Source organism: Canis lupus, chromosome 33 (assembly GCF_003254725.2).
Source record: "Canis lupus dingo isolate Sandy chromosome 33, ASM325472v2, whole genome shotgun sequence".
In the NCBI taxonomy this organism is placed as follows: domain Eukaryota; kingdom Metazoa; phylum Chordata; class Mammalia; order Carnivora; family Canidae; genus Canis; species Canis lupus.
This window is the reverse complement of record NC_064275.1, coordinates 31,481,219-31,495,351: the sequence shown is the minus strand read 5'-3', so window position 1 is coordinate 31,495,351 and position 14,133 is coordinate 31,481,219. Positions and strand designations below refer to the sequence as shown.

The 14,133-nt window shown below is 39.4% G+C and overlaps 1 protein-coding gene across 8 annotated transcripts in view; it reads right to left on the bottom strand.

The window, feature by feature from the left end:
- ATP13A3 (ATPase 13A3) overlaps window positions 1–14,133 on the bottom strand; it is a 98,985-nt gene that overhangs the window by 29,345 nt on the left and 55,507 nt on the right. For all 8 annotated transcript variants that reach the window (XM_025473236.3, XM_049105237.1, XM_025473243.3 and 5 more), the window contains 6 exons: window positions 9,177–9,293; window positions 7,894–7,911; window positions 7,646–7,799; window positions 7,429–7,549; window positions 1,795–1,919; window positions 116–291 (listed from right to left, as the gene is read on the bottom strand). In XM_025473236.3, coding sequence (XP_025329021.1) covers window positions 116–291; window positions 1,795–1,919; window positions 7,429–7,549; window positions 7,646–7,799; window positions 7,894–7,911; window positions 9,177–9,293 — 711 coding nt within the window. The remainder of the gene's footprint in view (window positions 1–115; window positions 292–1,794; window positions 1,920–7,428; window positions 7,550–7,645; window positions 7,800–7,893; window positions 7,912–9,176; window positions 9,294–14,133) is intronic.

Sequence of the window (14,133 nt, the reverse complement as noted above, 5' to 3'; positions counted from 1 at the left end):
AGGTGTCTGTTTTCATTTGTTTTTTGTTGTGTTCTGTTTTAACGCACCATCTTTATTTTTTCGGACTAAATTCAAACAAGCAAGCTTCAGAAGGGAAAATTCTTCTTGACATTACCTCTGAGTCAATTGCTGATGAATTACTGCACGGTGTTAGAGTGTCTGCATAATGCCAATTTATTTTGGCAACTTTCCCATCCTTTGGAGGTAATGCTTCAGCAATAATAACTTTGTCCTGAGGTAGTATCATTCCACAGTCTCTAGCCACAGAAACAGCGGTCAACATGTTGTCACCTAATTTTCAAAATATTGAAAATACAAATAAAATAGGAAGATAAATGTATTCATAAATGTTTTCAGCAATTAATACTTATCAAGAAGATCTATGATTGGGCTTGGCAAGAAGATAATATACAGACAGTCTTACTCTTGGAGCTTAAAAATAATTAAAATTGAAACATACTTTTCAAAGGAAGCCTCAAATAACGGAAGCACACATATGCTTAACAGACCATTCTCACCTACAATTTTTAAAGCCAGATATATTGTGAATCTTTTTCGTCATGCACTAGTAGTAACCATCAACACCACCTGGCACAGTGCTATACACATAGCAGGTGCTCAAAAAATATTTGTTGAAATAACTTAGGAGTGACTGATGGTCTGTACAAGAATACCTAATATCACAGGGAAAAAAAAGAATGGATTACAGAAGTAAAATGATAAGGTAACAAGAATACAATCTTTACAAGATAGGAAGAGAAAACAGACATCCTCTCCATCATGAAAAGGAGAAAAGAAAGCCCTGAAAGAACAGGATCAAGAAAATATAAATGTATGTGAGAGGCAGGGAAAGGTCTGGGAAGCCCACTGCTGCCAGAACTGAAGGGTAATAGGCCTTCTGTCCCCACAGTTTCCACATACTATTTCTGTGGGACACAAGGCCACAGTCTGTCATGGCAGGGAAAGAGGGGAAGAGACTGAGAGGGAAAGTGTTTTGAAGGAGGAATCATTAGAACCAAGGAATTGCTGGGATGCTATTAAATTTCTTTACTTGAGCTACATAGTGGTAAATAAGTATGCTATTACATCGATCTCAGAGTCTAAAACAAAAAATTGTCAATTGCCTTTTCCATACAGGTCTTAGTAAACACACAAGAGCCATAAAGTGATAATCTTAATTCTGATTATGTACTAAGAAAAAAATACTTAAGAGCTGCCACAATTTCACACAGCTAAGGAATGGGAATTATCTAATATCAACAATATAATAATTCCAGGAAAATCATTTGGATATAGTCATCAGAAATCAAAAACCAATCAAACAATGGCTATTTTCACTAGTATGAATTCAAGCAATGATAATAAACATACTTTTATACGTAAAAATATAATTCTAACAAATATTATTAATCATTTTCCATCCATCTGGCACAGTTCTAAAAATTACAGGAGACCCCCAAAATGAACAAAATATTCTCTTAACCCCCTAGAATCACAGGCTCTAATAGAGAAAACAAATCTACAAATAACTAACACAAGATACAACTGCTATAAAAAATATGAATCTAAATTTTTTTCAAAATGCCCTTCACCATTTTACTACTTCTAGAAACAGAATTTGCTAGCCCTCAAAAGAGTACTGCAAAGTTATCTTATACCTTTAAAAAACATTCTGAGCTACAATGGGACAAAGTAGGATGGAGCCACCATATACTTTCATAACTAACTGATCATTCCACAATATCCCATAACCTGAACTCTCAATTTTTCCTGTGTCCTTCTATAATGTCTAACCTGTGACCATGACAGTGCGAATGTTGGCTTTATGCAAATCTTCAAGTACTGCAGGGGTTTCTTGCTTTAATTTGTTCTGCATTACAATTAATCCCATAAAATCCATGTTGTTTTCAATGACGTCTCTGCAGAAAAAGAAATTTTAACACATAATGACTTAGTCCACAGAACAGATCCTGTTCTCTTTATATAAATAAGGCAGGGCAGTCCGGGTGGCTCAGTGGTTTAGCGCCTGCCTTCAGCCCAGGGTCTGATCCTGGAGACCCGGGATCGAGTCCCACATCAGGCTCCCTGCATGGAACCTGCTTCTCCCTCTGCCTGTGTCTCTGCCTCTCTCTCTCTCTCTCTCTCATGAATAAATAAATAAAATCTTTTTAAAATAAATAAATAAATAAATAAATAAATAAATAAATAAATAAATAAATAAATAAGGCAGTTTAAAATACCTGTAATTTGCAAATTGAAACATTTTATATGTTGAATAAACCATAAACCATAAATGTGTTTGCGTTCAGTATCTCAAAAATATTGCAACTGTAAAAATAATTCCCAAGAGTTATATTGTAAAATAAAATTTTACCCTTTGAAATGTGAGAAATCAGGATAATTTGGAAATGCCATCTTTGTAAGACACTAAACATCTATAGTACTAACAAATGTTCACCTTGTATTCTACCCACAAAATGAATATGCATAAATAAATCTATGCTTTACTGCCCCCCTGCCCAGGGGACCCTAACATAAATATTAACAAGAAAAGGAAAACCTTGACCACAGCACATTCAATACAGTTATAGTGAATTCACTATCAAGCCCTTGATGAATTTTAAAGGACTCATAATCAAATTCTCAATCTTGGAAGTATGATACAAAAACTATTTAGCAGTCTGACAATAAGATCTACAATGGGTCCCAGAGATGGGGCTCTTAAATTATTTATTAATATTCAATAGCTATTAAGAGGCTATTCCTTCAAAAGTTGAGTTATCTACTCTGCACAAGTAGTACTACTAGTCACTGGGAAGTCAAACATGAAAAGGTATGATGTCTACTCATGGCGTTTTTGTGGGAAAACAAACATGCCAGCAAAGAGATGCATGCAGAGGCTCAGAGGCTCAGTTGGTCGAGCATCCAACTCTTTAATTCGACTCAAGTCATGATCTCAGGGTTGTGAGATCGAGCCCTGCACTTAGTGGAGATTCTTTTTGGGATTCTTTCCCTCTGTCCGTCCTCTCTCTCTCTCTCTCATTCAAATAAATAAATAGTCTTTTAAAAAGAGAGGTGCATACAAAAATATCATGGAGATGACTGTATTCTTTTTTTAAAGTTTTTTTTTAAAGATTTAATTTATTTATTCATGCGAGATACAGAGATAAAGGCAGAGACACAGGCGGAGGGAGAAGCAGGCTCCATGCAGGAAGCCTGATGCAGGACTTGATCCCAGGACTCTGGGATCACACCCTGAGTCAAAGGCAGATGCTCAATCACTGAGCCACACTTAGGTGTCCCAACCAAGTGGTTTTTTTCTTTTTAATTTATTTATTTATTCATAGAGACACAGAGAGAGAACAAGAAGCAGAGACACAGGCAGAGGGAGAAGCTGGCTCCATGCAGAGAGCCTGACATGGGACTCGATCCAGGGTCTCCAGGATCATGCCCTGGGCTGCAGGTGGTGCTAAACCGCTGCACCGGGGCTGCCCCCAAGTGGTTTTTTGACGCAAAATTCAATAAAGGCACTTTAAATACACAGCTCTAAAAACAACCTTTGAAAAATAATTTATAACTATGGACGGTAAAGGTATTAAAGAACAGTTGGGGGGGACTGCAGGCTCAGTTAGTTAAGCTGTCTGCCATTAGCTCAGGTCATGATCTCAGGGTCCTGAGATCGAGCCCCAAATCACATGGGGCTCCCTGCTCAGCGAGGAGTCTGCTTCTCCCTGTCCCTCTGCCCTTCCCCCGGCTCATGCTTCTCCCTCTCTCTCTTTCTTACAAAAATAAATGAAATCTTAAAAAAAAAAAAAAAAAAGTTGTGCTCTAAAAAAAAACGTTTAGAAACAATACAAATGACACTGCTGGTGGTTGATAGTAGAAATAAATCTTGAACTCTAAAAATGCATTTCAGGGAACAAAGCTGTACCAGGGATCCCTGGGTGGCACAGCGGTTTAGCGCCTGCCTTTGGCCCAGGGCGTGATCCTGGAGACCCGGGATCGAATCCCACATCGGGCTCCCGGTGCATGGGGCCTGCTTCTCCCTCTGCCTATGTCTCTACCTCTCTCTCTCTGTGACTATCATAACAAAAAAAAAAAAAGCTGTACCAATGTGAAACTGTAGGGTCTAAGCAATGTAGCCATTTTCCCATGATCTGCTAGTTTTTTGGCTGCTACTGTTTTCCTAACTCTCCAATGAATGACACAGGTCATGGAAACTTTGTCCCCTAATGAATGCATAAAATAATATTCTACTGAAGATATAAAGGTTCAAGCTGTAAGAGAAATGCCAAAACTTGCCCCTGTAAGATAGAATGGAAAGACAGAGAAGGTCTTGGTTGAAAGATGTGGAAGAAGGGGAGTAGATAAAGTTCTGTGCAGAGAAGGAATAGCCTACTCAAGGGCATGAAAGGAGATCTGAATAGGAGAAGCTCAAGAACTAAAGAAAATCAGTAGTTAGACTTTAATGGGAAAAATGGCAAAAGGTAAAGCTGCAGAGAAAGAGCCTAATGTGCCCCTTCACAAGAATCAGAACAGAGTATTTTACATGTGTACCTCCCAAACAAGCATATCCATCAGATCATCTGGCTATTGCTTTTTTTTTCTTTAAATGTTCATGCTTAAACCACATCCCCCAAATATTGTGTTAATAGAATTCTTTTTTTTTTTTTTTAAAGCTTCTATTTTTTTTTTTTAATTTATTTATCTTAGTCACACAGAGAGAGAGAGAGAGAGAGGCAGAGACACAGGCAGAGGGAGAAGCAGGCTCCATGCAAAGAGCCTGACATGGGATTCGATCCAGGGTCTCCAGGATCGTGCCCTGGGCCAAAGGCAAGTGCCAAACCGCTGCGCCACCCAGGGATCCCCCTGTTAATAGAATTCTGAACATAGTTTTTCCTTTTAGCTATTGAGCTATCCATTCCACTCCTTCAGTTCTCATTCAGAAAAACAAGACTGTACTCTGAACACTGCCCTAATTCTTTTCACTTAGTGTGCCTGAAAATACAGGTATCTATCTCCCACTTTCCAAAAGCTTCCATTAGGTCACTTTACTTTTATGAAAGACCTATATTAATACTTGTTTTCACTAACTGAAAGAAATTGAACAGGATTTTTTGCTTTTGCTTTCAAGAAAGAAAGGGCAAAAGGCAAACTTAGCATTTAGCATGTTTTGCAGTGGATCATTTCAGAAGCAATGCACTCCTGAGCAGTGAGAATGGCGCTCCCAGCTCCTTCCCTGGGAATTACAATCAGCATCTCAACATAGAGCCACCACACAGCTTTGAACAGTGTCTGTGAGCATCTTGTTCTATCCTGACTTATTCTGTGCCTGCATCAGAAAGATGTGTCCTGATTTACCCCAAAGATACAGATGCAGTCAAACACCAGGACACCTGCACCCCGATGTTTCTAGCAGCAATGTCCACAATAGCCACACTGTGGAAGGAGCCTCAGTGTCCATCGAAAGATGAATGGATAAAGAAGCTGTGGTCTATGTACACAATGGAATATTACTCAGCCATTAGAAACAACAAATACCCACCATTTGCTTTGACGTGGATGGAACTGGAGGGTATTATGCTGAGTGAAATAAGTCAATCAGAAAGGACAAACATTATATGGTCTCATTCATTTGGGGAATATAAAAATTAGTGAAAGGGAATAAAGGGAAAGGGAAAAGAGAGAAAATGAGTGAAAATAAATATCAGTGAGGAGGTGGCAAAACATGAGAGACACCTAACTCTGGGAAATGAACAAGGGGTAGTGGAAAGTGAGGTGGGCAGGGGGTTGGGGTGACTGGGTAATGGGCACTGAGGGGGGCACAGCAGGATGAGCACTGGGTGTTATGCTAAATGTTGGCAAATTGAACTCCAATAAAAAAAAAGAGATATGGTAAGCAAAAGGAAGGAAGGAAGGAAGGAAGGAAGGAAGGAAGGAAGGAAGGAAGGAAGGAAGGAGGGAGGGAGGGAGGGAGGGAGGGAGGGAGGGAGGGAGGGAGGGAGGGAGGGAGGGAGGGAGATGTGTCCTAAGGTATCAGAAAAGCTTAAGAGAGGTTATTTTTGGAGTCCAGAAATACTCAAAATTTTGTCCACATAAATTAATAGCTTCACAAGAACTATAGCTTCACAAGAACACTTCACTTTCACATAGCAAGAAAAGCTATAATTAATAGAAGTGTTAACAGTCCATAATTTAGCCACTGCCCTATTGGTTATGTTATTGACACTATTTCAATCTGAACCTTATACACTTGTAAAATAGCTCTTTAAGCTGGATTCCCAGAATTGCACTTGCTGGGTCAAATTGTATAAGCAAATTTAAATTTTGATAGGTATTACACATGTTCTTTGTGAAGCTACAATAGTGTAGTAGCTGTATGTCATTAAAATTTTCTCAAGCCTTCACTAACACTTGGTATTATCAATCTTTTCAACTTCACCAACCTCAGGAAAGAAGTGATATCTCACTGTGGTTTTATCTTCTAATTCTCCAAAGAACTAAATAAAGTATACTACCATTTCCATGTGTTCATTGGCCATTTGTATGTCTCTTTCTGATTATTTCTTCTAACACTTTCTCCTTCTTTTCAAATGAAGTGTTAGGCGTTTTGTTTTGTTTCTTTCCTGATGCATATCCCTGATGGTGAACCCTTCCACTACATGATGGGAAGCCATTTACGAGAGTATTAGGTAGGACCTGGTGTTATATCTGAATGGTTTTTTTTAAAGATTTATTTATTCATTCATTCCTTTTCATTCATTCATTCATTCATTCATTCCTTCATTCATGATAGACATAGAGAGAGAGAGGCAGAGACACAGGCAGAGGGAGAAGCAGGCTCCATGCCGGAAGCCCGATGTGGGGCTCCATCCCGGGACTCCAGGATCACGCCTTGGGCCAAAGGCAGGCGCTAAACCGCTGAGCCACCCAGGGATCCCCAGATCTGAATGTTAAAAAGCTCTCTGGAGACACCGTGGAAGAGAAAGGGAAAGACTGGAAAAAAGGAAATGTGATGATGTGAAATGTCATTCGACCTTTGGGAGTTGTTCAAGAAAGGGGGGACTGGTACGGTTATTGTGACTCAATATATTCTGACCAAAATAGTACTTGGTTCCAACCTCTGGGCAAAACCAAGTAGATTATTTGGGAAAACAAACTACAAGAGAATTATGTTTACATTTGAAAACATAGTTCTATTCCTAGAACATGCCTGACACATAGTAGGCACTAAATAAATATTTAACAAACAAACTGAGAAGAATTCTGAAGAGTTGTGCTTGTATCTCAAACACCTAAAACAAAACACTGCATTAGGTATAGTTGTATACATTTCATAAATACTTAATAAATACTTGCAACATACAGAAATTTCTATATGGAAAACATTACTGGAAAAACTGCAGAAAACCCATTCATCAACCTTACCTGCTAATATTCTGTACTTTATGCCATGTCAGTTTTGACTCTAATTTTCTGTGTGCAAGAGCAATCACACGGAAGCCCTGTTTAGTGTAATCTTCTAAAACTTTTTCAAAATCAACAGGAACTTTTAAAAAGGAAAAAGTAAATGTCATTGTTAAAATTGCAAATACAAGTACATACAAATATAAGAATTTTACTCAAAGCCTAGTTGCTTCCTTACCTGTTTCAGGTTTACAAAGACTGGCAATGACCTCAGGTGCTCCTTTCATGTAGGCATCCATCTTCTTATCCCCTAGCACCCTTGCAACCACACTCATACGTTGCAAAGCAGAAGAAAATGGGAACTGGCGAACAATTCCTATCTCATAAATAGCCTACGTAATTTCAAAAGATGCACAAAGCATTTACTATTTTTTTTTAGAATTAAAGCATGTATACTTAGGTAACAAGTTAACATTCTTTACTTACTGGAAGTTCAAACAGCTCCTAAAAATAAAACAAAGCAAAAAGAATAAAAAAATAGTATAGATTAGGTCCGTTAACATACTCGAGTTAAAAGAAAAACAAAACTTGATACATCCTCAATACATTTTAAAAATAGCAAGGAGCTTCCATTATTTCAAAGTCAATTTCAAGACTGCTCTCTAACTTCCTAGCATTTAAAAATATATATTCTTGAATATTTTCAAATATTTTCCTATCATTAACATATTAAGTACTAAAATAAACTAAGTAGGAACATAATTTGAAATTCACCTAAAAATAAAGCCTTTCAGGACACATGGGTGGCTCAGTCAGTTAAGCACCTGCCTTCAGCTGGTGTCATGATCCTGGGATTCTGGGATGGAGCCTTGCATCAGGATCCCGGCAGGCAGCCTGCTTCCCCCTCTCACTCCCCCTGCTTGTGCTCTCTTGCTCTCTCTCAAATAAATAAATAAAATCTTTAACAAATAAAATAAACCCTTTCACATATTCTTTTTACTAAATCCTGAGAAAAAGATGCAATTTAAAAGGATTAATCGGGATCCCTGGGTGGTGCAGCGGTTTGGTGCCTGCCTTTGGCCCAGGGCGCGATCCCGGAGACCCGGGATGGAATCCCACATCGGGCTCCCGGTGCATGGAGCCTGCTTCTCCCTCTGCCTGTGTCTCTGCCTCTCTCTCTCTCTCTCTCTCTCTCTCTGTGACTATCATAAATAAATAAAAATTAAAAAAAAAAAGGATTAATCACCATGTATTCACAAAGCACTAAGTTGCTCCATAAATGGAAGGAAAAGTAATGATAATGAGAATTAAATCCCGGGCACCTAGGTGGCTCAAAGGTTGAGCGTCTGCGGTCTGTCTTGGCTCATGATCCTGGAGTCCCCAGAGTCCCAGATCAAGTCCAGCATCTGATTCCTTGCAGGGGGTGGTGGGAGGTGGGGGTGGAGGACGGGGGACAACACAGGACACGGGGCACAGGGACGGGGGATAGACAGACGGACATCGACTGCTTCTCCCTCTATACCTCTGCCTCTCCCTGTGTGTGTCTCATGAATAAATAAATAAAAATCTAAAGAAAGATAATTGAATCTCAATGTTTTACACAGAGTGTCTACAATACACAAGGTAGTTTTGGATAAATGTAGTTAAAATATTCGTTATCTACATGAGTTAAATAAAGGACATGTGATTTCATCTTCTAGCAACATTTCAAAAAGTGAGGACTAAACATGAGCATCAACAGTATTATCCAACTTAACATGATTTCGCACCATTTCTTGGTTTCCTGCAGGTGTGGATGAAGGAAGCAGCTGTTTTGCAGGACGAACCACAGTGGGCATAATTCGATTATGAAGTGCTGTTTCCTCTTCAGTTGCTTCTTCCAGAATCTGAAAGGAAAATATCCAGCATATTACTTCATAAAATTCAATTCACTGGTTCTACTTTAATATATATATAATATAATATATATATTATATATATATATATATATGGCTATCTTCAGTTAAAAAAAAAAAAGGAAAAAAAATGTCAGTACCCAAGGAATAAATGAGCACTACTAGATCATTAATATAAGTAGAGCAAAATATAAGCAAAATTAAAGTGCTAGCAACCTATGAAAGATGGGAAACAGAGGTTAGAAGTGGAATAAAGACAAAGCAAAGAGAAAAACTTCTTGTTTTGCTTCTACAACCTGCTGGTTTAGAGACTATTTACACACACACACACACATACACACACACACAATACCACAGAAGATTCTTGCAGTAGCAAAAATACTCACTCTATCATCCAAGGAGCCTTTTCTCCTAACAGGAAAGAATTCAAAAGTATATGGAGTGCAAGGGAGTTAAGATGGCAGAGTAGAGGGAGCCTAAGCTTGCCTTTTCCCTGAACACAGCTAGATAACATAACATCCAACTATCCTGAATAAGAAGGAATATGATCTAAGGATTAAGAAAATAATCTAAAAAATAAATTAAAAAATTAAAAAAATTAAAAGAAAAAGAAAACAATCTGCACAGTAGGACGAAGGCACCGTGGCAGATGCGAGGTTCAGAGCCATGAACTGGGGGGGAGGAAAGGGGAAGAAAGCCCAGGGGCCCTGAAGGGGAGGGAACCGTTTTTTTTGGAAGATCAAAGTCAGGAAGAAGGAAAGCAGGAGAGAGCGCAGCAGACGGGGATCACACAAGAAGCTGTGAAGAGGGGCACTGGTGGCTCCATGGTTGAGCGTGGTTGAGCTGGTTGAGCGTCTGCCATCTCTGCCTTGGTCTCAGGTCGTGACCCCAGGGTCCTGGGGGAGAGCCTACTTCTCCCTACGCCTAGGTCTCTGCCTCTCTCTGTGTTTCTCATGAATGAATAAATAAAATCTTTAAAAAAAAAACTGCACACAACACTGAAGAGATCCCCTGGGTTGCAATGAGAAAGATTGCTCCCCTTCCCTGAGTACATTTGGAGAGCATATTTTGCCTCTCCAAGGACAAAAGGCCAGCTGGGAGCCACTGAGCAGAGCTCCACAACAGGGACAGAGCGTGTGCTCAGAGGTGTGCTCAGAGGGCAGATAACCTTGTAGCAGCCTTTCCCTATGAGCCACAATAGACTTAAACCACCAAGTGCATGCCAAGTGCCTGCTTTTCTGGGACAGGACTGAGCAGCAGAAAGCAGAGACATGAGCAAACTGCAGATAACCTGGCTGCTGCTTTTCGCTGTTGCCATAATAGATTCATCCTCTGTGTGACTGCTTTTCTGGGGCAGAACAGAGTAGGGGGCTAATTCGCACACAGATGGCAAGTAACCTGGTTGCAGCTTTTCACTGTGCATCATGATAAACTCTAGCGTCTATGCATGAACTGTGCGAATGCTTTTCTGGGTTAGGACAGCGCTGGGTGTGCCACAAGGTTCTACTCCAGGGTAGGGGACTGGGTCTACACCTTGTCAGGCCCTTTGAAACATGGGGTTTTGAATATCAACCACCAGCCAGAGAAAAAAATACAGGAGATCTGTGGTGCCAGGGCCACCTACAGCCCATGAACAGACAGATCAAGATCAGGGAACTGACAAAGCCTGGGACACAGGAGAATATTTGCTTTTCTGAGAGGCCTCCTGAGTAGGGATGGCCAGGAGTTCCCTTCCCCAGGAACAAGAGGGTGGGGTGACATCATATTGTTCCTCCTCCATCTACCCACCCCCCCACCAGCTTAGACTTCAGAGAGAAACCGCACCCCCTAGGAGGCTGGAGCCCTCAATACTAAATCCCATCCCCCTGCACTTGGCAGGGGAATTTTTAAAAAGGCAAGTCAGCTAGTGAGACAGCGCAGCAGGCCCCCCTCAGAAGAGCAACACAACCCCCTGCCACCCCCCCCACCCTCATGGACTAAGTCTACTGATTAAAAAGTGCTCCCAAACATCAGCTTCTGGTGGAAATAAGATCAGGCTTGCTTCTTTTATTTCCCCTCTTAATTTTTATAATTTTTTTATTTTTCTATTTTTTTTTCTTTTTCTTTTCTCTCTCTCTCTTTTTTTTTTTTTTCTTTTTTTGGTATGAGGCTTACAATCTTTGTTCATTTGTTGGTTTGTTCATTTCCTTCCCTTATTTTTTCGGATCAGTCTTATTTTTTGTCTCTTTTCTTCTTTCCTTACTTTTTTCCCCTTCTTTCCTTCTTATTCTTTGGAAACAGGGTTATAGTTTTTGTCTGTTTCCATTTTTGTTCCTTTTCTAGTCTTGGATCAGGCTTTTTTTTTTTTAATTTTCTTTTCAAATCAATAAACAGACCAAAGCACACCAAGTCAGAGATCCAAACACTCCCCACTATAACCAAGAATGAACTCCAAAGAGAACAGACTGATGGGAAAGGGCAGTGAAAACACAACAGCAGAGTACACACAGCATACACCAGAAACACTTTCTGAAGTTTTTGTTTGTCTTTTTTCCTTTTCTTTTTTTCTTTTCTGGACAGATGATGACAAGACGGAGAAATTCACCCCAAAAGAAAGAATAGGAAGTAGTAGTCACAGCCAGATATTTAATCAAAATGAATATAACTAAGATATCTGAACTAAAATCTAAAACAGGGTAGCCTGGGTGGCTCAGCAGTTTAGCACTGCCTTCAGCCCAGGGCCTGATCCTGGAGTCCCGGGATCAAGTCCCACATTGTCTCCCTGCATGGAGCCTGCTTCTCCCGCTGCCTGTGTCTCTGCCTCTCTCTCTCTCAATCCGTGTCTTTCATGAATAAATAAATAAAATCTTTAAAAAAAAAATCTAAAGCATCTATTACAAAGATACTAGCTGGGCTTGAAAAAAGCATAGAAGACACTAGAAAATCCCTTACTATACAGATAAAAGAAGTAAAATCTAGTCAGTCCAAAATTAAAAATGCTATAGCCAAGATGCAGTTCCAAGTGGAGGCCATAAAAATGAGGATGAACAAAGCCATGATACAGAAAATAAAATTATGGAACATAATGAAGCTGAAAAGAAGAGGGAAAGAAAACTATTAGATCACGAAGGCAGACATAGGGAACTCAGCAATTCCAAAAAGCGAAATAATATCTGTATTTATAGGGGTCCTGAAGAATGGGAGAAGAGGGTAGAAAGTTTACTTGAGCAAATTACAGCTGAGAACATCCCTAATCTGAGTAAGGAAAGAGGCATTCAACTCAAGAGGCACAAAGAATTCCCCTAAATCAAGAAAAATAGGTCAACTACCTCCACATATTAGTGAAACTTGCAAATTACAAAGATATGAAGAGAAAATCCTGAAAGCAGCTCAGGACAAGAGGTCCTAAACCTAAAAGGGTAGAAACACAAGGCTGGCAGCAGACCTATTCACAGAGACCTAGCAGACCAGACCATATACTGGCATGATATTCAACAAGCTGAATGGGAAAAATATGCAGCCAAGAATACTTTATCCAGCAAGTCTTCATTCAGAATAGAAGGAAAGATAAAGAGTTTCTAAGACAAACAAAAACTAAAGGAACTTGTCTACACTATACCAGCCCTGCAAGAAACATTAAAGACCCTTTGAGTGGAAAGAGAGGCCAAAAGTAACAAAGACCAGAAAGGAACAGATACACTCTACAGAAATAGTGACATAACATTTAATACAATGGCACTAAATTCTTATCTTTCAATAATTACTTTGAATGTAAATGGACTAAATGCTCCAATCAAAAGATATAGGGTATCAAAATGGATTTAAAAAAAAAAAAAAACAAGACCCATCAATATGCTGCTTACGAGACCCATTTTAGACCCAAAGACAGCTCCAGATTGAAAGTGAGGGGGTGGAGAACCATTTATCATTCTAATGAACATCAAAAGAAAGCTAAAGTAGCCACCCTTATATTAGATAAATTACATTTTAAAACAAAGACTGTAATAAGAGATGAAGGAGGAAACTAATGTCATAATAAAAGGTCTATCCAATTAGATCCAATAATTGCTGGGGATCCCTGAGTGGCTCAGCAGTTTAGCATCTGCCTTTGGTCCAGGGCGTGATCCTGCGGTCCTGGGATCGAGTCCCATATCAGGCTCCTTGCGTGGAGCCTGCTTCTCCTTCTGCCTGTGTCTCTGCCTCTCTCTTTCTCCTTCTGTGTCTCTTGTGAATGGAGAAACAAAATCTCAAAAAAAAAAAAAAAAAATCCAATCATTGCAAATATGTATGCCCCTAATTTAGAAGCAACCAAGTACATAAATCAATTAATAACAAAATTAGAGAAATTCATTGATAATAAAATAATAGTAGAGGACTTTAACCCTACTCACAGCAATGGACAAATCATCTAAGCAGCAGATCAACAAGGAAATAAGTGCTTTCCTTATTTGATTAAGGAAATTTCCTTATTTCCTTATTATAACACACTGGACCTGATGGACTTATTAGCAGGTATATTCAGAACATTTCATCCCAAAGCACCAGAATACATATCCTCCTCAAGTGCACATAGAACAGTCTCCAGAATAGACCACTTACTGGGTCACAAATCAGGACTCAACCAATACAAAAGACTGAGATCATACCACACATATTTTCAGACCCCAATGTTATGAAACTTGAAGTCAATCACAAGAAAAAATTTGCAAGACCACAAATATATGGAGGCTAAAGAACATCCTACTAAAGAAAGAATGGGTCAACCAAGAAATTAAAGAAGAATTTAAAAATATATGGGAGCAAATGAAACACGACAGTTCAAAGCCTTTGGGAGGTAGCAAAGGTGTCCCTA